Source organism: Cuculus canorus, chromosome 4 (genome assembly GCF_017976375.1).
Source record: "Cuculus canorus isolate bCucCan1 chromosome 4, bCucCan1.pri, whole genome shotgun sequence".
Lineage (NCBI taxonomy): Eukaryota > Metazoa > Chordata > Aves > Cuculiformes > Cuculidae > Cuculus > Cuculus canorus.
The window spans coordinates 14,259,548-14,284,736 of NC_071404.1; the positions used below are offsets into that span (position 1 = coordinate 14,259,548).

The window sequence follows — 25,189 nt, forward strand, 5'->3', positions numbered from 1 at the left end:
GGAGGGAGGCACTCTGAATCAGACAAGAGGGAAGGGTTTCAACCAGCCACTTTTCCTGTCCAGCACTTGCTGGCACAGCATCCACCTGGCCTAGCCTGTCTGTGCTGTGCTGTGCCAGCACCCACGGCCTCCCCTGGAGACTGGGCAGAGCCGGGAGTGGCACTGGCACTGTGACAAGGAGGGCAGAGCAGGGCAGTGCCATCAGGATCAGTGCCATCGGAGACAAAGCAGGCACATGGGGCCAGAGCAGGGCAGTGCCTGGAGGACATGGCAAAGCAGCACCATCAGGATCAGTGCCATCAGGATCAGTGCCGTGAGGACACAGCAAAGCAGTGCCATCAGGGTCAGTGCCATGGGGACAGAGCAGGGCAGTGCCATCAGGATCAGTGCCATGAGGACACAGCAAAGCAGTGCCATCAGGGTCAGTGCCACGGGGACAGAGCAGGGCAGTGCTATCAGGATCAGTGCCATGAGGACACAGCAAAGCAGTGCCATCAGGATCAGTGCCACGGGGACAGCGCAGGGCAGTGCCATCAGGATCAGTGCCATGAGGACACAGCAAAGCTGCACCATCAGGATCAGTGCCACGGGGACAGAGCAGGGCAGTGCCATCGGGATCAGTACCATCAGGATCAGTGCCATGGTGATACAGCAAAGCAGTGCCACCAGGGTCAGTACTGTCCCATGGGGACAGTGCCATTGCCCCATGCCGTGGGTCACCCCCAGTCCCAGCCTGCGGGAGCCAACGCGTGGGACGCCGCTGCTGACCCTGCCGTGCGAGCGGGGCGGCGGCGTTTCCCAGCGCCGCTGCGGACGGAGAGAGGCTTCGGCTGGATTGATGGGCTGGGAAGGGAGGCTGAAGGGGTAGGGGTGGGGGACAGGAGGAAAGGAAACGCTTCCTGGGTTGAGCTGAGCGAATCCTGCTTCGACCTGCAGCCGGGAGGGCGCTGCAGCCGCCGGAGAGGCAGCGCTCACCGCCCCCCCCCCTCCCCCCCCTCCTCCTCCGGGAGCCGCGTCCCTGTTTTATTGCAGCCGGAAAAAAAGGTGCCGGGTTTGCCTGGCTCCCCCTTCCCCTTCTAGGCGAGGAAACTTTGCCTCCATTACACAGCGCTGCCGAGTCGCCCCCGCCCCACCCCATCACCCCACCGGGCTCTCAATTATTATTCCCCTTATCACCACCGCTGTTTTTCCGTCGCGCTCGGCTCGCTCCTCGGGGTGTGTCGCGTGCGCCCGGCGTTAGCGAGAGCCGACATGTCTTACCAGGGCAAGAAGAGCATCCCCCACATCACGGTAAGCGGATCCCGGCTGCCCTCGCTCCTTTGTTAGCGGGGCGGGGAAGGGCGTGCGGCGGGAGCGGCTGCCGGTGCCTCTTCCCGATGGAGCTCCGGGCTGGGAGGGATTTCATGGCGTTTCATTTTATTTCATTTCGTTTCATTCTATTTCGTTTTATTTCATTTTATTTCGCTTTATTTCGTTTTATTTCCTTTTATTCCGTGTTTGTTTTTTATTTCCTCACCCCCCCCCCCCTTCCCTCGCCCTCCGCATGGCCGGGGTGGCTCGGGGCGAGCAGAGGAAGGGCCAGCACTAGCCTTGCCGCGGGGTTTGGGGTGCCGCCCTCCCGAGGATCTGGGCCCGGGGACGCTGTGCCGCTGTGTGAGGCAGAACAAAAGAGGGAGGGGACGATCCGCAGCACGACGTGCCCCCGCCGCCCCCCGGCAGTGGCAGGGGTCGCTGAGGATGCGGAGAGACGGGAGGAGGGGGGAAAGAGGGAGGAGTGGTGGTGGGGAATGTGAAAAATCAAAGAGCGCCATGATGCCACCACCAGCATCTCCGCGCGCTATTAATACATCAGATATGGTGGGGAGCAGAAGTCAAAGAGTTAATGATAACCATCCTCTGCTTATCTGTGCCCATCTCGCGCCAGATCCCCGAGCAGGACTACAATAGAGCGTGCTTGCCATGCCAGAAGGAAAGGATCTGGGTCCTTTGAGTCTATGTATTGTTTCCCATAGATACACTGGATCGACAGGGTTGGGGGTAAAAAACCAGGCAGGACTGGCGTGGAGAGGGTTTTCAGGGGAAATCTCCTCCGGAGTTTGGTCATGCAGAGATTTCCCAGCACTAACCTGCAGCCTGGTACCTGTTTTCCTCTTAAGGGGCCAGATCAGTGGGCGAGGGGTTCCCTGCTGCCACGGCACCCAGGGCGGAGAGCGGCAGGGAAGCAGGGCGAGCTCAAAGAGGTTTGGGTTCGTCGGACTTGCCCAGAAAAGCTGGCTCTGCCCGGGCGTTGGGCAGATGTCGGTAGCTGGAGAGTGTGCTGACTGGTGGGTGTGGCGCCTTCCTGAGCAAACCTGATGGTTAAGGCATTATTTGTGCCAGTGTTGCAAGGCTTGTAAGCCCTTTGAGGTTTCTTAATATTATAAAAAAGAATCCTTTAGTCAAAATATTTGGTCAGGAGGAGAGCAGCCTCCTTCTGAAAGAGGAGTTTTATGCTATCGAAGTGCTGCATTTATACCGTTCTCCACTATCAACAGGCAGCATTGCCTGATGGCCAAGGCTGAGCCTGGGCGTTGCAATGGCTTTTTGTGTGATGGCTCCTCTCGCTGCTGGTCCTCAGTGCATCAGTTCCTCAGCGTACCTCTGGGCTGGGGCAAGCCCTGGTTGCCCTCTGTCAGGTGCTTTGTGAGTGGCTTGACCTTCATTTGCAGCTGGACTGTAACAGGTTCTCACCCATAGCTGGTTGTTCACTTTCCAATTTGGAGTGAAAGAAGAAATGGGAAGAATTATGAGTGCTTGCCTTGGAATCAACAGTTTGTTTTTCTTCACTTCTCACAAATTTTCTTCTGTGTGCTGATGAGAAGATCACTGGGAAAAATAAAGCCCAAACCTCAGCCTTTTTTCTTTAAAACGGGATGTATTGAAGCTTCTGTAAATGAATATTCATTAATGCCAGTGTTGAGTTTTGTGACCAAATCAAAGGCATAAATTAACATCAGTGAAGTTGGCAGGCACCAGACCTGGATTGCTTTTTTTCATTTTAATGTTTTACCCTTCTGGCTCTTCATCTTCTCCAGCAAAAGTTGATCAGGCCCTCTGTGTTATACTTAGTATGCATTGCTCATCCCACAAGAGCCTGCTGGATCTGTCTGCGTGTATCTTTTGAAAGCCCTGTTTTGGTATGGTAAATTAGGTATTTCATCCTGCCACTAAGGAAACACAGTGGAGCTGCAAGCCTTCTGGGCTCTGAGGAGATGTGATAGTTCTGTAAAGTTATGCAACAGCAATAGTGATGATGAAATCTTATAAAAATGTCATTTATTACTGTGCTTAGCATTCTCTCCACATGCGCTTCTGCTGCTTGGAGCTACACCAGCTCCTGGATTCCTTGAAATAGTGGGAAAGTAATTTTTAACAGCGTCCCATGTGCTGATGCTTTGCTGTGGATTTCCTCATACCAAGCCTGTATTTCTTGCAATGGGGCCTTGAGCTGTTCTGAGCAAGCAGAGCAAATAGCGCCTAGCATCCTGCCACAGCATCCTGCCACAGACACTACCTGTGATTGGTTCCTGGCTGAAACATCCCTCCAAGAGCTTGCTATGGGTTAGATCCTGTGAAGGAAGAGGCAGAGGGTGGTTTACAGCTCTGATCAGTGCAGAAACAAGTATAATTCTTGGAAGACAGTCCTGTGTTGTCCTTTCTGAGTTACTTCCCCTAGTGCATGTGGGCATAACTGCCTCCTCAGTGCTTTGTCTGACCATCCCTCGCCTCCTGCCCCCTTCAGATTATCAGCAGTACCTGACTGATAACCACTTCACCCCTTTCCCTTCAAGCAGCTTTATTGCTGCCTTTGCTTTTCCCCTTTCTCTTGGAAATATCTGGAACAGTTGAGACACTGTGTTGCAGACAGGCCCCCTCTTTGGCACTGAGCATCTCCCTGGTCTCATTTACCGAATCTGCATCTGCCTCTTTTTTTCATTTTAGCCCCTGAAAAGTGATGCTTCTTGAAGTTCATCCTGTTTGTGGCTCTCTTACTGCCCTTTATGAATCCTGTGCAGCATCTAGGCTTGGTGTTGTAAGCTGAGTAACAGCACTGCTCCAGTGTAAGGTGCCATCCAGTTGTGTGTCAGACTGGAGAAACTGGGCCTCTTTTGCTGTAGCTGCTGTGGGAAGGATTTGGTGAAACACCAGACCAGTCTCTGGGTGATATAAAATAGTGATGCGAGTAGGCGTAACCACTTTGGTCATGTCCTTTGCACTGCCTTAAAGTCCTTGAATGGGTCTCATTCCCCTGCTTCAGGAGTGTTAGCTAGGGATGGAGCAAGGTGTGCATAATGTAAGGATGGCCAAGAATGCATCTGCAGGAGCATATTTGTCAGGCTGTGCAGTACAGTCAGCCACCACATCCATTGCTGAGGTATTTTTCTGCATGAAGTGGCAATCTTTTGTGCTTCAGCTGTGCGGGCATACTCTCTTGCAGACCAGATTTCCCAGTATATGTTCCCCTGATCGTTGCTTTTAACATTGCTATTGTACTCCTCGCACGCAGCATATTACAGGGAATCAACAGGGGATGATGACACTGAAAGATCTGTGGTAAATTGCTTTGATTGTATGTTTTGTTAGTACTGCGCACTTTTCAAGCAAGGCCTCAGCCCAGGTGAACTCAAAATTACTATATAGAGAGCACCATTTAAAAGTAAGCATGCGGTATGTAAACTGTTTGTTAGAGGACTTGTTTATTCCAGTAGTGATTGCAACCATTAAAATATAATCATTGTGAGCTTCATGAAGAGGATGTGGGAAGAGAACTCCATTGAGCAAAAGGAGAATAGTCACCAAAGCAAATGCAAGGAGGGACATCAAAGAGGCAAGTGGTGCCTGAATTTTTTAGAAAAGACAATAATATTCCTGGGATTGGTCCAAGGGTTGGCATATGAATGGGGGAAGGAGCTGCTGGTCCTAAGCTAGCAGACTGTAAGGCACGAGGAGCTCAGAAATGTGGTGTTATGTAGGAAGGTAGTATTGAGCTTAGCAAGTAAAGAGAAGAGCTGGCAAAAAAGGGGGAAAAAAAACAGATGCAGGAAAATGAAGAGAGGCTGGAGAAATTCAGAGAAGTGGGCAGAGAGAATAATTTTAATTGTAGCCTTTTGAATTGGTTGATGTGAAGAGAGCTGAGAAACAAGTAGGCTGTTTCTCAGTTGAACATGCCAGAATACTTTGAGAGAGGAAAAATATGTTCATCTGGACTTTTGCTGTGTGAGACTTGGTCTCAAGCTAACTGCCAAAGATCGAGATGGCAAACTTTCTGTATGGCCTAAGCAAAGTGCTGAGGGAACATGAGGTGTTCTGGTATAAAATGGTGAGAGAGCTGCCAGCTGCCAGCTGATTCACTTTGGGCACCAGGGATTACATGTTGTACAGATACAGAGCATAGTGAATACCTGGAATGGGGAACCAAAGCCAAAGTCCTCATCTAGGTGTGGGTCTACCAAATCTCACCTGGCCATGCTTTTTTCCGAATCACCTTTGTTTAGCAGTATGAAGCTGCACATAGATTTGTATGTGACTTGCAAAAAGTGTTCAAAAAGCTTACTGAATGCTGTCTCACGTTATTATTCTGCTGTTGGTCCAAGATTTGGACTGATTTAAACAGCATTTTTTGTCCTACTTTAAGATGTCAAGGCCTGGGACCTCTGGGTCCTTTCTTACTCTTGAATATCTCTTTAATGCGTGAAATTTACTAGACTTGGCCCCTCTCAGTTTACTTGACTGTCAATGAACGTTTGTCAATTCACCTTGTGTATTGCCATGGATCTGACAGCTCTGGAGGTGCTTTAGCTGCTCCAGTAGACTTGTTGGACTTCCAACCACCATTTCTGTGATTCTGTGATAAGACTTCTCCTTTCCTTTTTCTACAAGAGAAAAAGTAGCTGCAGTATTTAAACCACTTACATCTGGTGTCTTAAATTACATCCAGAGTAGGTCCTTCTGGGGACATTTCTGTGGAGACTGATACCTTTGGCAGAAGGTCAGTAAGAAGGGTTTGGGGCAGTGATTCCTTTAACTGCCACAGCACATTTGTCAGTCATGCCCCTCATCAGGGTTTTCAGCATCACAGCTGGTACCACCACTGGGAACTGAGCTGCGTTTTGCTGGAAGCTGTGCGGGTTTGGAAAGAGGACAGTGCCTGTCTGGGAAAATATAACTGATGTGATGAGGTAGTTGTTCAGCAAATCTGAATGTCCTTCTTACGAGAGCAACCAGTGCCAATGAGCTACTTTCCTGACAGGAGGTCAGGGTCTCTTTCCTGCTTTGCTGCCGTTTCTTTCATAAGCAAGTTCATACATGTGGTGAAGGGGAGAAGCTTAATTTTCCTTTGTGGGTTCCAGGAGAGCCCAGTGTCTTGTGAAGCACTCAGGCACTGTGAGAGTTAGTTGGAATAAATTTCTTGCTGCTTTTATAGGTATGAGAAAGATGGAACGGAGATGAACAGCAAAATCATTTACAGGTTTCTAATCTTACTACATGTAAAGATGATGGCATTGTCCCTTAGGATAGAAATACTTCGTATTACTTTTGCTTATCACTTCAAGCACTTGTCATGAGACAAAATTTCAGTCTGTAGCTCTTGTCCTGGTGAGGTTTAAGGCCTCAGCTCTTGTGTTCCTACCTAATAATAAATATTCTCAATGATTTCAGTAAAGTCTACAATCAGTGTAAAATCTCCTGAGCACCACAGCTTGCTATGACTTGCAGGAAAAGTAGATGTGTCAGACAACAGGAGAGCAAAAAGGCACCCACTGCCTTTAGTTGATCATTACTGTTGCTAGCATTGTATTCAAGGACATGTTTCTACTGTTCTGTTTCCCCTGCATCCACCTCCTCTCTCAGAGAAGAGATTCCTTATGGTCTTATGGCCAGATTTTGACCATGACAGGTACAAAAGCTGTTGTGTCCTAGTAATGTGATGCAGTTTTCTGACTAGAACTTTGATAAAACTCATCTTCATTTCGGTGGCACACAGGCAGCTAACCGTACTGTAAGTTGCTGTTGTTTTTCCCAAGTTTAGCCATTCCTATGATTGCCTTGCTGAGATTTTGAGATCAGGTGTGATTGACGTAACCCATCTGTAACCCAAGAGATGGCTATGACCCCACCCAGTGCAATGGGTTCAACCCTCCAGACCATACTTGGGTGAAATGCCTGCTGATGCCAATGAATATTGTCATCAATAAGGTGTTTGTTTGTGTTTAGAAAGGACTTCTAAAGGCAAAGCAAAGATGACATTTGCAGTGAAGAAATCTGCATGGAGTTTGTAGCTGTAGGAGTAGCCCTTTTAGACTGTGTGATTAAGGAGTGAAATTGCTAGCTGAATAAAAAGCCAGGTCTCTGAAGGGGAAACAAAAGAACATCAGATCTTTTAAATGAATACAGATGAATGAGTATATTGGCTACAGACCAAGATACAGCATTACTACAGTTAGCATAACCCTTCCTAAATGAATTGCCATGTATCGAGGAGTGCATTTGTTAATAAAAGAACCATAAAAGCAGGATTCTCCATTATTTGCATATTGGAAATAATGCCTCAAGGATACAAGGTTTTACAAGTAGTTCCCTGGGTTGATTCAGGGATCACCTCAGCTAAAAATTACTTCATACGGAGAATAACCTAGACGTGAAATTCAAAAGGAAGGATAGTGCTGATTAAAAACAGATCTCCAATAAGCAGGCAGTTCTTAATTCAATCCCATTTACAGCACTTTGATCCTTATGAAAGGATTTTAAACAAGCCTTCTTTTTGGGAAGGATGTCTTTCTTCCTTTTCCATTAAGTTTAAAAAATTTACTTATGTGTAAGTACTTTGCTAAAAGCACAGTAGTTTAGCTGTATTGTATCACAATGGGGTTGAATCTCACCAGCTCTGGTGACAGACAACCAAATATATCCTCAAGAGAAATATCTTCACAATCTTTTGTATATTATGGGAAGTGGCTTTGAAGGGAGGAATGCAGAGAAGCACAGAGGAGCTCCGAGGGTCTCCCTCTATTATCTGCCAATGGGACTTTCCCGTTTGAGAAACTGCTCCCTTGCAAATTGTCTTCTAGTGGAGATTTGGATAATCAAGGAGAACTGAACATCGGCTTGTGGCTTTTGAACCTTCCCTCTAAATTGAGGATGCTCTGTCTTTTCTAACTCTCAGTGGTCTTTGTAAAGCCTTAGCAACAAAGGACTCAAATGCTAAAAAAGTAAAGATGGATGCCTTGGCTGCAAGTGTGATAATGTAGCCTAATGCCCTCTTATGTCTGGTGTGTTTAATCTGATGTCTTTTAAACCACATGCATTAACAGGCAGAGAACTGGAAATACAGGTGGATTTGGAATTTAAACTGTTTTCAAATGGCTATTTAGCATAAAATCTTTAGTCATCTTCAGGGCTATTGACTAATCTGGATTTTAGAGAATACAGCTATTGTTGCTCTGGAGATGTAAGGACAATAGTATATTCTAGTCAGTCCACTGCTGAGTGTTTTCTTCTCCTTCAGGCCTGGAAATTCTGGAGCTGAGAGTGTTGCAATGACTTTTTCAGTTTGCAATGCAGCAATTGTAAAAGTTCAAATCCAAGAATGAAGCAGCGCTTAGACCCATATGCTAGACCTGTTATGTAAATTTCATTGCAGTTAAATTGTAGAGAAAACGGTAAATACTTAAAAAGACATGATTTAGAGGTGAAGATGTAATAGGTACTCATTCTATTTGTGTAAGAAAAGCAATTGTAATAGCATGTATTAGAATGGCAGTCTGGACAGATGCTGCTATTTGGTGAAAACAGTGCTCTTGAAATCTCTTTGAATCTTTTTATATGGTTAGAATTTCTAGTGGCAGATTCATTCTTTCCCTTTTTTTTTTTTTTTCCCCCAAACTCCATCTTGTATGATAGAGGTGTGGTTTCCTCTGAAAGGAGCCTGCAGGTGCAGTACCATGGATATTGATACTGAAGGGAAGTGTGTGGTTTGCTATAACTTGTGCTACATTGTTTTTTGACATGCTGTGCCATTTGAGATATTATTTTTTAGTAAATCTTATGTCAGAAGATGGCAGTTTCTGTTACTGTGTTTTTTTTCTGTAGTTCCAGAAGGAGGTTGAAAACTGCATGTATAAAATGGAGTTATACATGCAGTATTTGGATTCTGGAAATCCAAATTTTGTTTGGAATTTTGTTGTATGTAATATTTTTAGATACCTCTCACTCTGAGTGGAGTAGGTGAATGGAAAAAAAAAAAGGCTGATTTTAAATTTCCTGGCAATTGTTCCTGCTCTAGCATTTAAAACTGACATTTGAATCATATTTTCTGATAACGCAGAGCAGAGTGCTTCACTGACCAAGGGAATTTGATTTCACTTGTAATTGTGCAGAGCTCACTGCAGAATCGGGGACCACAGCAGGGCTCAGTCGCATCATCTAGCAGTGTGATGCAGATGCTGCTTGTCTTTGCTGGCCTTTTACTGTTGGAGGTGTATGAAAATGTGGACATGCTTTACAAGACCTGAGCCGAACTGATTTAAAAAACTCAGGAAAACAGGCAATTTGTACAAATTGTGCCAGTCACCAGCTTACAGATATTTTGTGTTGCTCTTACTGTAATACAACGATAGTTGTAAGTGAATGAAAGCTACTGCCTCATGTCTGAGCAGCTGGCCCCTCCTCCTGCAGCAAACGGTGCTGAGTTTATGGCATCTCCTTCTGCTGCCATGAAAATTACTGTCGTGTCACAGACTAAGCTCTATGTCTTTGCTGCGAGATTAAACAGGAGAAGCTAGACCGCGATTAGCAAAAAAATCACGGTGAAAGCAGTGCATGGGGTTTGTAGGTGAAGAGCTGTGAATAATAGGAATGACTGTATCGTACTCGGCAGCAAACTTAGCCGGGAGGTGCTGGAGTGCTTGTAAAATGGAGCTGCAGGGAGACAGAAAATAAGCATTGTTGCTGTGCTGACACTGTGTCGTAGCCAGCCACAAGGATTGGAAGCAAACAGTGTTGCATTGATGCGGTCGCATCATTGCATGATAGATGAAGCAAGAACACGGTGGCTTCCACACCCTGCAGTGAATGCCGAGCAGTGCCATGGATTTACAGTGGTGCTTTCTGCATCTCCATGTCAATGATGTCAATGGCAGATTTTTTTCTCCCTTGAATCTTGGCACCTAATGAATTGCTCAGTTTGTATGTTCAATGTAATACCCCCTTTCTGTTTTGCTGTGTTCTGCTGTCTGTCCTTGGCTGGCTGCAGGGAGGAGAGAGTTCCGTCAACTTTCCTTGGCTTGCGCCCAGGAGAGCTGGGCTGGCAGCTTCTTGTGGCAGGCAATGCACTGACAACTTGGTCTGGAGCCCTTAGGGCTCAGTAGCCGGGGCATCAGTGACTGAGGCATCTTTTAGCTGAATATAGAGGTGACAACCACCCTTCAAAGGCTTACACTATTGTCACCTCCTGAGCTGACTAATGAGTGTGTTGCTTTGTACAGTGGGAGCCCCCAAAGGTCACACAGTGGCTCAGGGTACATCTGAGAGCTAGGCAAAGAAAGTGTCCTGCCTGGAGGGATTTACAGCTGGGGAGGGGAAATATGGGCCAGCACTGTATGATTAATTAATGAGCTTCAGGTCACTCCTTCCTCCACTCCCCCTGCTTTTTCCAGAGCGCTACAGAATGTGGCTATCTTCCAGCCTGGAACATTGTCCAGGTAGAAGAGGACTTTGGTCACGAGTTTTTCTGGACATTTGGCACTTGATGAGAAACTGCAAGCAGCCTGCCTGACATCAGGCCCCTAGTAAACGATAAATGGGCCTGACCATGCACAGCCGCTTGTGTGCCCAAGGAGGCTAACGTACTTGTGTGCCCAGATTTCTGTTCAGTATTTCACTGCCACAAGTGCCTGTGCCCTAAACCAGTGCAGGAGCTCCCACACATTGGTGGCTGTGGCAGCAGTGCAGGGTGGCAACATCTGTTTGCCTTCAGGACAGAGCTGTGCCTGTCCCTGAAGCCTATGCTTAGGCTGTTGTGGAGGATGAATACTCACATGCTGACCAAGAATTTGTATGAAAGTTTATTTCATGAAGCATTCAGTGAATTGTTTGGTAATATTAACCCCCACCTGCCTGCAAGTCAGTTATGTTTGTGTATTATTTTCCAGTGTGTTCATGGCAATGCATCTGTATGGGTAGGTGCCCACAGGTGTTTGGTATGGCTGCTTTGGCTAAGGACGAGACACCACTGGTTTGGAGCAATGTTTATGAGGCAGTACCTCTCTGTGCGCTGCCGGGGTGTCCATGCAACACTGAAATATCACCTGGGTTGCTCGTGCCTGTCAGCACCATCTGTGTAAAGGTACCCTGCTTTGCTTGGGCTCCTGGCTTGCAGCAGTCTGTAACGGGTCCTGCAGATGTGCTGACATCTCTAGCTGGTTGGGAGAAATTCCAACAAACTCCTTTATCCTCTGAATTTTGGTCATTTATTGGAATGGAAATGTGTGTCAGAGGTGTTTCTGCATGTATCAGATCCTAATGAAAGCTGAGCAAGGGTCCGTGGAAACCTCCCTGGTGGCTTTGCAACCTTCCTGGGGAGCATCAAGATAGTGGGGTTTTGGCAGCTTCATCTCCCATGGCTTCCTATTCCTGACTGGAGGCAACCTTAGCTACAGGACCTGCTCCCTTTTGCAACACTTTTGAACAGTTTGTATTTTCTTCTGAGCAGGAAAGTGTCAAGAATTAAAACATAGAAAGCCTTCATAAAGTGCAGTTTTCTTTCTTTGCCAGAATTTCTTACACGTTCCGAAATTCTGAAGAAGGCAAGACCTTGTAGTAAATATTCAGTAATCCTTTATAAACTAGAAGTAAGGCTTAATTTAAAGGATGACTCACATAATTGCATGCTTTCTTGAAACTGGGTTTGTATCCTTTTTAGTTTCAGATCATTCTGATACCTAGTTTTGTCACTCATGTGTGTATATTTATTTATAAAGCCATATAAAATCCTTATGTGTGCAATTGTGTGCAATTATTTTTCTAGGCTCGAACTTGTGCTTTATTTTAGTCTGTCTTATTTTCCTGGCCTGTTACATTTTTTTCTACTCGTTATGCATCTCCTTCTGTTTTAAAATAAATCAAATGTAGAACATCTTGCTGAGCATGCAGATTTTTGACTCATTAACAGTGACAGATGCGGTGCTCTGGTAGCGTTCCCTGCCCGTATCAATAAGCTTTTGCCTCTTGTAATTGGACAGTGTTAATGTTTGAGAAGGCAATTGAATGAGCTTATAAAGAGCTCACAAGATGGTGGTGTCAGCAGGCAGTGTAGTAAATCATCGTGGTGAGAAGATGCAAGTGCCAGCACATAGCAAAATAACTTCTTAGTGTTCAGGTTGCTGATTCTCAAGTCCTGCAATTAGAAGTGATAGTAGAGAGACTGGGGAGAAAACAGGGAGACTGGTCTGGCGAATTCCAGACAGAGGACTTGCATTCAGAAATACTGTGGCCAGCAGGACCAGGGAAGTGATGGTCCCTGTGTACTCAGTACTGGTGAGGCTGCACCTGGAATGCTGTGTTCAGCTTTGGGCCTCTTGCTGCAAGAAAGACATTGAAGTGTGAGGGGCAGCGAAGTTGGTGAAGGGGCTGGAGAACAAGTCTTAGAAGAAATGACTGAGTGAACTGGTGCTGCTTAGTCTGGAAAAGAGGAGGCTGAGGGGGGATACCTTATTGCTCTTTACAGCTACCTGAAAGTAGGTTGTAGTGAGGTGGGTGTTGGATCTTTTCTCCCAAGCAATAAGTGATAGGATGAGAGGAGGTGGCCTTGATATTAGGAAATATTACTTCACCAAAAGGGTTATTTATCAAGCACTGGGACAGGGTGTGCAGGGAAGTCTTTCAGTTACCAACCCTGGAGGTATTTAAAAGACATGTAGGCACTTAGGAATGTGGCTTAGTGGTGGACTTGACAGTGTTAGACTTAAGGTTGGACTCCATGATCTTTAAAGGTCTTTTTCAACATGGACTATTCTGTGATTCGCCTACATCCTTTAGTAAGAGGGTGCCAACATCTGAAGCAGGTCCCAAGAATGTATTTCATTATAGTTCAGGCCTTGGTTTCCCGAAAGGTCTTCTCGCTGCTGCAGCACGTGGAGAAAAAAGCCTTCTGTATAAGTTATATTTTGTCAGGGACTGTATTTTAAATGTCTTTTTCCCCTTCTTCTCCGCCCCCCCCTTAAAATAACCATTTCTCCCTTCTTTCTTTTTTGTGGAATGATATCTAGAGCCACTGAAGCTTTGAACATGCAAACTTGTTAAGTACAAGCTAAGAAGTAAATAAGCAACTTATAACTGAGAAGTTATATTGAAGAAGAGTTGTAACCGCCCTAGCTCTGCCCTACCTAGCACTTTTTAACCAATAAATTTTCAGCTGTTCTGTATCATTGTCCTGGTTTTCTAGATAAGAAAACATATCAACATGTCTAATTGTTTTCTAAACTTGGAACTTGGGGCATGTGTGGTTTATACTTGTGAGTCATCCTGTAATTAAGCCAGGAATTGAATCTGGAGTGAGGAGTATAATACATAGACAAAATAGAGAGTCTGAGTTCTTGTTTAGTGAGCCAAGGAAATAATTTAGAATAAATGTCCTTATTTTTTTGTATATGAGTGGGGAAAAAAGGTTCTGACTGCTTTAGAATTTTCCAGTATTCATGGTCACTTGGCAAAAGTCTTTCCAAAAGCATTCTGTACTGAAGTGACAGACTTTGTCTGTGGGTAGGTGGTAGAGTGCTGGCTGCCTCAGTTGAGCGGCTCAGTTGACCCTGCTGAACTGATGTGGTTTAAAGCAGCTTACCTGGGCAGGAACTGCTGCATTACAGAGCTCTGCAGCCTCTCCTGACCTTGTCCCTTCCCATTTCAAGTTCTGTTACTCTTCCAGGGATGCTAAGAGTCCCAGGTGAGCTCAGCTCAGCCATTCCAGTGTTGAGCAGTTTAATCTGGGGCCTTCTCTTCCCTTTTGGTCTTTGTACAATGAGGTGGTAGTAAAAAGGGGATTTAGTGGCATTTCAAATGTTTCCATGTGCCATGAATTCTGCTTTAAAGAAAGAAGACTGTGATGACCATTAGGACTCATGTTCCAAAAGCCAGAAATAAACATTCAGTGAAATTATGGCTTTCATCTCCGTTGTTTATGTACCCACCTAAATCTATAGCATAGACCTTTATATAGCGTAATTGCTTTATAGTTTTCTATATAATATAAATCTATTTGGTATCATCAATATTATTATGTTTATTTCAACAAACCCACATTTCTTCCTTTTTTTTCCCCTAGAGTGACCGACTACTCATTAAAGGTGGAAGAATTATCAATGATGACCACTCCTTCTATGCAGACATATACCTTGAAGATGGACTTATAAAGTTGGTTTTTAAAAATATTGAATTTTTTTTGCATGCCTGTTAGTATAAACTACTGTGATTTCGTAATGGTGCTGACCTGAAATCTTGCAGCCAGTGTCTCGGTAACTTCTGGACATGGGGCCATATTAAAGGAGAGTTTAGTTATGAAATTCTGCCATTTTATCTTTCCTAAGAGATAAGTAGAAAATTTCTTTAAGTTGGAGGTATTTGGTTTTCAAAGAGTTTAATCCTAGTTTCTTTCAGAATAGTCAAGGAAAGCAGGTACTCTCATGAAGTAATGCTCGCCTTTTTTGTGAGTCCACATATGACAGCTTTTTCCCTCACACATAATCAGGGCAAATGCAGCCATACCCTAAAGGATTGCATGGCACAGAAATATGCCTCGTGTTACACAGCATTGACAGGGACCTACTCTTCTCAGTTCCCCTGTTGGTTAATGCTGAAGTATGTACTGTTCATACAGGATTGTTATGCATTGATTGTATGCCCCTTTTCTTGTTTAGCAAAGATATATATAATCTTAAGTCTTCACACAGTTAGCCAGAAAATCTTACTGATTTATGAGGATAAAAAGTACAGGCTCAGTGAAAGTATTCCTTAGGTGAAAAGCCATAAAATACTTGTTATTGATAGCCTGGAGAATGGGAACAGAGATGTCTATTCATGTAGGTCTACTGGTCTTACCCTGATTTAGTGGAGATACGGGTCTCTAGTTTTGCAAAATTGTGTAGTGTGTGCAAGCACTCTGATGTACACAAAGATCAAAGCCTTTATCTTGACTGCTAAATGTTTTCACTAGTGATCTAACAAGTTTGGTCTCTGGAGGCTACAATTTAATGCACAGGAAGATAATTATGGTTATCTGGTGTATAATTCATTGCCTGCTTGTTTTCAGAGCTCCTTTTATTAAGAATAAGCCATCAGATTAGAAGTCTGATTGTTTACATATCTGTGCCTACTTACATTATTTGTGATTCAGGCTATTAGAACAGAAAAAACAAATGTGAATGCTTGTATCCGTGGACTATGCAGTTTACTTTTTAATACTGCACTCTGCTTTTCCAGTTGTTGCATTACTTGCATTGCAGAAGTGGCAAAAGGAGCATATCATTTTAGGTGGAGAGGGGACAAAATTATGAAGAGGTGTGTTTTTTTTAATAGCAACAATCAACCAAGTTGTGCTCTCTGATAGGCATTTCAGTTGAGTTTTTCTCTGCTTTTGTTTGTTCAGATGCAAATTTCCTAGTAGCACTTGTAAGGGTCAGAACTGGTATAAGAACTAAATGTATGAGATGCTGTGAGTCTGAAACTGCTGTGGATCTTTGGCTTTGATTCCCAAAATGCAGTGGTACTTGTTAAGCAGGTTAGCAATGCCAAACTTTCAGCTGCCCTTGCTAAGTGCAGAGACTCCCTGTGAGATCCATGCATGGGTCCATACCTCCAGAAAGTATCGCAGCTGCCCGAGATAGCTATTATTAATAATGAATAGGTAGACAGTATCTTCATTCTTAAAATGCCTTCATTTTTGCCTAAAGACAAGTTTACTATTCAGCACCCTGAGCTGTACCCTGTTTTCTGGATTTAGATGACTCAAGGTTTTTCTTTGTAAACTGTGCAAGAAGTACTGCTCTGAAAAAGCAGCTAATTTGTGAGGTCAGCCTGGTGGCTTGGGCTTGGGTCCTGACTGGGTTCAGATGATAAATTCTGCACTCTAGGGAAGTGCTATATTTTCTGGGACTCGTCTCTTTTCATTTCTTCAGCTGGAACCGTCCATTGTCTTTAAGTATTTAACATAATTGTTAAATGTTGCTCAAGATCCTTTAGAGAAGGACCTTGAACCTCAGGCATCCACATTTCAGTTGATGCCCTAACTCTCTAGCCACAGATCCTGCTGATACTACAGAATACTCCACAGAATGGAGCAGCCACCACACCACTCAGCCAGAACGTTCTGGTTTTACTGCAATATGAAGGATCTGGGTTAATTTTCCTACTCTGCAGTGGAAACTGATTGGGAAGTAGAGGATATTCTTTTGCTGACTAACAAAATGAAGTAGGGTCTTTTATGGCTTATGTCCCTGCAGAGAGGAATGTAGATATAACCTTGCATGTGTTTAAAGATTAGCTATAGTTGGGAGGATGGTAGATGTTTTTCCCCATCTATCAATGATCAGACTGGCTTCCCTAGGTACAAGGGAGCAGTAGTGCATGTGGATTTTTCCTAGTTGAAACTTAAGCCCTGCACACGCAAGTGGTGGCTGACAGGCAGTTCTCTGGTATCTAAATAGTAATTTAGATATTTAGTAATTTAAATTGCCATTGGTACATAAATAATATATATTGTTTACATCTAACTTGTCTCTCATTTCCACATGAGGAAATGAGCCCAAGTGGCAGGTCATGGTCTGGTGCCTGCTGTCCTCCTCTCTGTCTCTGCCAAGGGGAAGGGTTGGGTCCCTCTGGGCTGGAGGGCATTGACAAGTGTGCAGGAGGGATGGTGAGGGAAAGGGTCTCCAGAGCTGGACAGGCAGTGGGCCAAGTTAGGGGGAATCTAAGATGCCAGGAAGAGATCTGGGCTTGATAACAGCAGAAATAACTCAACTGAGTTCTGGGTGAAGTTTTCAGCTGTCTCAGGCTAAGCTTATTAACAGTTGAAACCTGCTGTTTCCACTGTACTTTAATCAGGTCATTTATGACAAAATTTACCAGCTTGTTCAGCTGAAGACGGTAGACAGCATCAGCTTTCTGTGAGTCTGAGTTTTCTAGTTGCTGGTACCTCAGAAAACTCAATCATTTGTACAGTGTCTAGAGTAGTTACCTGAGTTATTGTATTTTTTCACCCACAAGTAACTGAACCTCATTCTTATTAGCATACTCTTAGCATTAATGAGTTAGCAATTCTGGAATCCTGTCACGTTATCTCTTACTCTGTGTTCTAGTCAGTCAGAATAAAAATAACCCTAAAAATGCCAGTGAAAATCAGCCTTCTCCTAGCCTTAACCTTGAAGCCAGGGCAAGAGATGAGACAGGCTTCTGACAGGTAATGGTGCAGCATCACCCACACAGGCTATTCTGTCCCCTGTCACTTCAGTATGGATGACTTCAGCGGTTGCCAAATAAGATGTTAACTCAGCTGTACACTGAAAATAATGAGTAATAAGTCATCAAAAGACTTCTGTACATACTTAGCACTCTCTCACTTCCCTTAGAATATGTATTTTCTTGAACAGGGAACTGATTGTGGAAGAAAATAAAAATAAATTGCTTTTACAGGTTTTCTTTAATGTTGTTCTTTTCAGAAGGTTTGGTAGTCCTTCAACTGAAATTCTGCTTTAGACATATTTAAAGGAGATTGGTCATAAGAAATTTTTTTCCCCCAGTTCAGTTTTTTAGCCACATAAACACTGAACAAAAGTTGAGGATTATTCTGATTAAAATCTGGGGAGTGGATTCAACTAAGGAAAATAAGTACACCACCATTATTATCTGTGGGGCTACCTAACTTTATACAAGCTTCGGTACGCTGATGTGTTGGAGTGACTTATGGTATACTTGGATTTTAACAGCAGAGAAGCTTCATGCAACTTGTTTGCACAATTGGATGTGCTGGGCTGCCGCTGGCTTTTGCCTATATATCAGTTGCCTGTTTGTCATGGTATCATTAGTGCTCCTCACAGCTGAACAGGTTATGACATGCTCCAAGTGCTGTATGTGTTGATGAATATTAGACACCAGACATGGAATTGTATGGCTACAAGCTGTGATATTATCAGCTCTCACAAGTAAGCCCTTTTCGATTTGTTCAGCGTTGAGCGGCTGAGCCCCCTGCTCAGGATGCTGGTGGGGAGTTTGCTAACTGAATGGCTGTGCTTCCCTCCAGCCAAAACCCAGAGCACTGGGGGAGCCAAGCTGCAGGAGGTGACATTTTTGCATAGCATATGAAACAAATTCATGACCTCTTGGGGCTATTTATTAACTCTGGCGGTTTGGCCAAATTCCAGTGTGAATAATTATCCCCTGTTTTTTTCCACTGGTTTTAATTAACGGTTATATTCATTTTCAGTTCTAGCTTGTTGCTATTGGCTGTTAATCAGTTGCTGTGTTTTTCTATGTAGGTGGGAGTTGCATTTTAATATGGGAGAAACAGATTCAGCAGATGTCTGGGGTATTTGTTTAGCTGTGGATAAATGTTATTTTATCCTAGACAAAAGGAAATTAAGACAAGGACTGTGTATCTGTAATACAAGATAAACTAAGTGAATTTAAACTACCTTATAGTTATCTCTAAGCCCAAATACATTATGGTGTGAGAATGCAGAGACATGACTGCCACACAGGCCCATGCCTTTTCCTGTTTGGCACCACACGAAGTAGACAACAACAATGTAATGTGGCTTTAAAACTTAAAAGTTAATTTAATCGTAGTTGTGTCCTTGAACGCTAAAAGTATTTGATTTGTCTGGAGTTTGCTTGATATCAGCATGGGGAACAAAGCAATACTTTTAATAGTGCAGAAAAAAAAATCCTGTTTTCAAGAACTGAAGGGGAAATGATTGCAACAGTTAATTAACATTTTTCCACACAGTTATGCAGGATTTTTAAATTTAAGAGTTAAAAGGATGAAGCATGCGTGACATGGCGGATTAAAGGGTTTTGACTCTCTTAAACATGTATTTCTGTATCTCAGGATACTTAGGTTTCTTTTTAAGGGTAGATTTGCATTGCTTGATTACAAAGTAATTATAACTCCTTTCTCATGTGTCTTGTGCTTCTGCCGTACATTTACAATTCCAACTTGCTGTCATATTTGAGCTATGATTTTTTGTTTTCATTTGAGAACTTAAAATACAAAACTGGAGCTCCTGAGAGAGCATTAACTGTATATATTTGTAATTGTTTAAAGATAGGAATTGGATTTAAAAAAAAAAAAATCATTTTTTTAATGCTGCATTATTATTGGCTGCTAGAGCAATAGAAAGCAACCCAAGCAGATGGCCCAGCTAGGAAGGCTCGCAGATGCTTTGCTCTGCCAGTGCCATGCAGAGCAGCCGGAGTGGGTGTTTGAACCTTTTCTTTGGGGTCCCAGCTCTTTCCCTGTGGCCCCTCGGTTCCTTTCCCCTACATGCCTCAAATAGCTGCTGTCCGCTATGCTTCTTAGTTTAATTAAAATAATATTAACTTTCCTTGCTGCCTAGGCAAATAGGAGAGAATCTGATTGTTCCTGGAGGAGTCAAGACCATAGAGGCTAATGGGCGCATGGTTATTCCTGGGGGAATAGATGTCAACACTTACCTACAAAAGCCCTACCAAGGAATGACTGCTGTTGATGACTTCTATCAAGGCACAAAAGCAGCCCTAGCAGGGGGCACCACCATGATAAGTGAGTACTAGCCTTACTAACTCTTCCCACCCCAGGCTAAAGCTTATGTAGCATGAAGCTCATGTAGCACATGTGGGGATAGCTATAGGAGGCTCCATACCAGTTTTCTGATCTCTTTCTCAGTGATCTTCAGATTTCTGAGCAGTGTGTTGGAGATCCATTCATCATTGTCATCCAGGGTTAGCCTGAACGTGAACCTACCTTCAGAAGGAAACAGCAGCATGGGGAATTGTCTCTTGGTTTCTCTTCTGAAATATAGAACACACACAGGGTTAATATATCTACTCTTGGGATTTTTGAAAAAGTGTAATCAGTGCTGAAATGTATGGCACACAAAATCTGACAGAGATCTGGTCTTCCTACCTAGTGACATTTTAAGGGCTTTGGAAGTAACAAGATGCTTGTTTACAAACACAGATTCAGCTCATGGAATTGAGGAAGTCCTGGAGGAGCATCTTTCTTGGTGGAAGGGAAAAGTGTTTCTAGCTGTTAAAGACCCTTCTTTTGTCTACCAAACAGCAGGGCAAGATTTATCTCTTTCCTATGAGCAGTGTCTTGGCCCTTGATTAGACATGGTGAGGCAGTTGTTCAGGTGACATAAATTTTCTTACTTTCCTTGAGCAGAGGAGCTGCTCAGTAGGGTTTTCTCCCACTTAATTGGAATGTGGGATTTTTTTGCTGAGTAGTGTTACCTATTACCTATGTTCAGCAGCAAGCATTAGCTGAAAGGATCTCTGGCAATAAGCAAAAAATACAGCTGTCGATTACTTTTGTTAATAATTTTTTAAGCGTATATTCTTTATTTGAGGCTTCCTGTGAAGCATCAGGTTTACAAATGCCACCAATAAGTCCATCTTGCTTTGTTTCCTTACTTACTTTTGCTTTAGCCTTGCAAAGATAAATATAAACACATAAGCAGTCATGTCTTTGTTTTATGTCAGTAAACATTGTGGCATCATCAGATGCAGGAAGCTTCAAGACAGTGAAGACGCATGGTTACAATGCACTCGACCTGCCATATAGTGTGGCTGAGTGTTTGTGCTCTGCATCATCTCTGTTCAAACCTTTGGCTATATTCCCGGTTCTGGTTGCTGAGAAAGCATTTAACGCCTCCATTGATAGAATGGTAAGGCAGAGTAGGCTAATTCAGTGACTGTGGGGCACTGGTTAATAATAATGCTTGCTATGAAATACGTAGAAGTGAACACATCAGACAGTAAATATAGGTAAGTCCAGAACTTGTGGTCTCTTATGAAACAGTAAAGGGAAAAACAGATGATCTCTAAGCTGTGAGATGTTTATATCTCCCACTGTGTGTCTGTTGATACTGCACAAAGCAGGTTGCCCGACTGAACTTTAGGATAGACTGTCCACATGCTCTACCTGAGACAGCAGTACTTCATTAACATTCCAAAGTTACAGTCTGCACACAAACTGCCTCCAAGGCTGCAGTTTTGGCTGAGATGCTAGAAGGCTACTTATGGGCACTGAGGAAATCTGAGCAGTGTGCAGTCTGGATAACAGACACTGAATCTCTTTTTTCAGTTGACCACGTGTTTCCAGAACCTGGCTCGAGTTTACTGACCTCTTTTGAGAAGTGGCATGAGGCAGCTGACACCAAATCTTGTTGTGATTATTCTCTCCATGTGGACATCACCAGCTGGTATGATGGGATTCGAGAAGAGCTGGAAGTACTGGTTCAAGACAAAGGTTAGTGAGTGAAAATTAGTGTGTTTTGGTTTTACTGAAATATCATGTGGAGGTGAAATTTTCAAGTATTTTAATGAATGTGTCATCCAGAACAGAAATGGACAGGTGCTGGTTATATTGCCAAGGTTCTGTACTACCTCAAACTTTTGTATTCACTTGCTGCTATGTAAAATGGACCTAAAACTTTGAGCACGAGTGCTAGGCAGCAGCTAGGCTGATGGAGGGAGAGTGTTTACCCAATACAAGCATGGAATTTTAAGATGTGTGTGTTGTCGGATACAAATGTTTGACTTCATGTTTGTTTGTACATGTGGAAATAGACTCAGACATTGTATAGTGAGGTTTTATTTTAAGATAAAACACAGAGATCAGCATTTTGGGCAATCAGCCCAGTCACCTTAGATCCTTTATTTCATTAATGAAGAGAATGAGAGATTTAAAGGTAGCGGTTCAGATTTTAACTACACTGGAATTGGCCCATTTAGCTGCCTCAAATTAAGCACAGATATGAAAGGTGTATGTGTCTGAGAAAGTTGTCACTGGCTATGGCTCATTTCTCAGCAATGGCTTAGGATAGTTTACTTGTGAGATAAGGGTTTTTTTTGTAAAGCATGCCAATATTTTTAAAATAGGTCCAAGTTATTAGAAAAAAGTAATGCTAAACTTAGGTTCCTAACTTTGAAAAAATGTCCTGATTTTCTCAAGTGCTTTGTCTCCAGTGGCTTTCCCTGAAATTACTAGAAGATGCTTTGTTTCAGGACTTATTAAAAACAGGTCACTTATTTAGGAATCTATTTAAGACACTTAGGGGCTTGATTCAGTTCAATTAACAAGTCTCCTATCATGTGGGATGCTGTAGGTTACTCTGTTTGGACTCCAGCTACAACTCCAGAATAGCACAGGTAAAACCTCTTATAAATCCTTGTCTCTACGTGCCAGCTCAGTGTGGCAGATTCACATATGGAGAGTGTCTTGATGGCACCAGATGTATATGCGTGGCAATTGAATCTAACCTTGAGAAAAGAATTTTGATCTGGTTCCATACAATTCTGCTTAACAGCATGGATTTTTTGTCCAGAAACATATTTTTAAATATACTTTTCATTTGATACTTCTCTTAAAAACACATGGGTGTGAATTAGGAAATATTTTTGAAATCGTATTTATTTACCATGGGTAAATTAGAATGGCCCTTGTGTTGGGAAGACTAAGAGAGATGTGTATGCAGCATCCTTTGTAAGGTGTAGTGCTAGTGATGACTTAGATTTGAAAAAATCCTCTTTGTATAGAAATGTACTGTCAAAGTAGGAAAACAAAGCAAAATTCTGTCTTTGTGAGAGCAATTATTAATTGAGATATGGTGGAAGGTCAGTTATGTAGGGGAATTTATCCTGTATTGCAGCATGCTAGCAGTGCATGTGCTGTGTAACCAGATTTCAGGCAAGAAAATGCTTCAATCAGCGAGATTACACATAATTTGGAGAAAGTGCAGCTGGTCTTACGTAGGTCTTTATAATATAGGTAGTTTTCACAAGGTGATGACATCTGTCAACACTGACGGTGCCAAATCTGTGCTGTTTCCCTGCTCTCAGCATTAACAAGGGATATTCTGCTGTGCATTAGCTGACTGTACTCTCAGACAAGTATACTGCGCCTTGTTTCAAAGGTTAGATACTGTTTTCCAGAGCTCCCAGGTCACAGATGGCTCAGCACTCCTAAATTCGCCTGAGGGCTTACATTAAAAGCCTCGTGCAGACAGTTAGGTTAATAGTTCTCTCCAACTATAGAAATGCGAGTTTTCAATATAAATCTGACCTGCCTTTCACTCTTCAGGGGAAGCAGGAATCTGTTCATTGGTTCCTGAACTGGGATGTGTGATGGGGCTCTTGGTGGCCTCTTTGGCGACAGCACTAGGAGGTTGCCTTTGTTCTCACAGATGCGGCAGTACGTCTCAGGCAGTCAGTGTGAATTACTCTCATGTGTTAGGAGACACGAAGTAAGGGAGAGTATGAAAGCATAACAGGAAATATTTCAGTGTGACAGGGGCTTTCAAATTAATGGATAATATTTGTGATAATTGGAAACATTTGAGCCAGCTGGTGCAGATAGACTTGATGTCAATGGACTGACACTGGTTTTCATCAGCTGGGAATCTGGATTGAATTTGTTCTGGGCTTGTCTGTTCTGTGAGTTAGTCAAGTAACAGGACTCAGTTAATCATGTTTCAATGCTGCATGTGCCTAATACAACTTCAATGTGAATAATAGGGTAGATCACAGAGCTTCTGTTGAGGTGCCCTGTCATGAGGTAAAATTGAATAATTAATCAGTTTTAAATCCATACAAAACTAATTTAAGGAGACAGACTTTGGAAGTGTTTGGAGATCTTGTAGAACCAAATGATCATAAAAAATCAGGCTTGTAGCATTTTGGCAGCTAATTTGGGAAATTGTTGCTTCAATATATGCAAAGGAACAACAGCCTGAAATGTGGTGACAGACACTTGTTCCTTAAACTACTGCTTTTTGTTACTGTTTACAAAAAGCCCGTATCACTGCCTGAAATTTGGAGAGGATCAAATTGAGTACTCCTGGTGTGAGACATTAGCAAGCAGGACATTAGCAAGAATGCAGTATGTAACAAATGTTAAGCACTAAGGACAATAGACCATGGACCACATCTTTTGGAAAGCCGCGTATTTCCAGTGAGTAGACCAAGACACTAGACTGAGGTGTCAGGCAAAGAATCTAATCTTGGATACCTGTATATGTAAATTGGTGTTATTTCTTCTTGTAAAAGTACTCTCTTTGCTAGGCAGGATGGTTCAAATCATCTCTCCTGTTAGCTGCAAAGGCAGCTTGTGAGATGCTCTGCCACTTTGCAAGTATGTAATGTGGTAGCTGAGGGCATGGGTTCACATTTAGTTGGGAGCTCTGATTCTGCACTGTGGATGCTGTTGTTAAGGGACAGACTCAAGATTCCATGCTGGGATCCCTTCTACTTTCATTGACCTCAGGGAGAACATAAATGAGAATGGAAGCAAAACTCATAGTCATTTTACCAAGGTCAGAAAAAGGCCTAAGAAGATACTGAGGCAATAAAAGACAAAGGGAGAGAATATGTATTACTTGGGTTAATGTATTTCTTCTAGCCACAGTACCCAGAGAAAGCTGCCTTGTTTCCCGTGGGACTGTGATTAAATGAATTACCTCTAGCTAGATCCCAGTGGATAAAGGAGAGCCATAGGTAACACAGCTCTTTGCTTACAGAGAAATGTGTACAGGAGGATTCAGTCCCATGCCACCACTGAGGCTAGTCAGCATGGCTTGAACCAGTCTTGACGCGCCTCTCATTGCTTCATGTGTCACCCATGCAGAAGGGTGGCTCCCAGGTGCAGCTGACATCTGAGACACTGTGTGGGTCTGTGAAGAGGAAACGGAGCTTTCCTCCAAGGCCAAGTGCCGAGTCCTGCACTTGGGACACAACAAACCCGTGCAGCTTGGGGAAGACTGGCTAGAAAGCTGCTGGGCAGAGAAGGACCTGGCGGTGTTGGTTGACAGCCAGCTGAATATGAGCCAGCAGTGTGCCCAGGTGGCCAAGAAGTTCAATGGTGCCTTGGCTTGTGTCGGAAACAGTTTGACCAGCAGGACCAGGG

At 43.5% G+C, this 25,189-nt stretch overlaps 1 protein-coding gene across 2 annotated transcripts in view; it reads left to right on the forward strand.

The window, feature by feature from the left end:
* CRMP1 (collapsin response mediator protein 1) overlaps positions 1–25,189 on the forward strand; it is a 50,299-nt gene that overhangs the window by 2,139 nt on the left and 22,971 nt on the right. The window contains exons 1-4 of one of the 2 annotated variants that reach the window (XM_054065128.1): positions 1,008–1,290; positions 14,357–14,445; positions 19,641–19,825; positions 21,371–21,535. In XM_054065128.1, the coding sequence (XP_053921103.1) occupies positions 1,252–1,290; positions 14,357–14,445; positions 19,641–19,825; positions 21,371–21,535 (478 nt within the window). In that variant the 5' untranslated portion in view covers positions 1,008–1,251. Of the gene's footprint in view, positions 1–1,007; positions 1,291–14,356; positions 14,446–19,640; positions 19,826–21,370; positions 21,536–25,189 lie in introns of those variants that run through there. The other variant, XM_009564682.2, reaches the window with a different exon arrangement.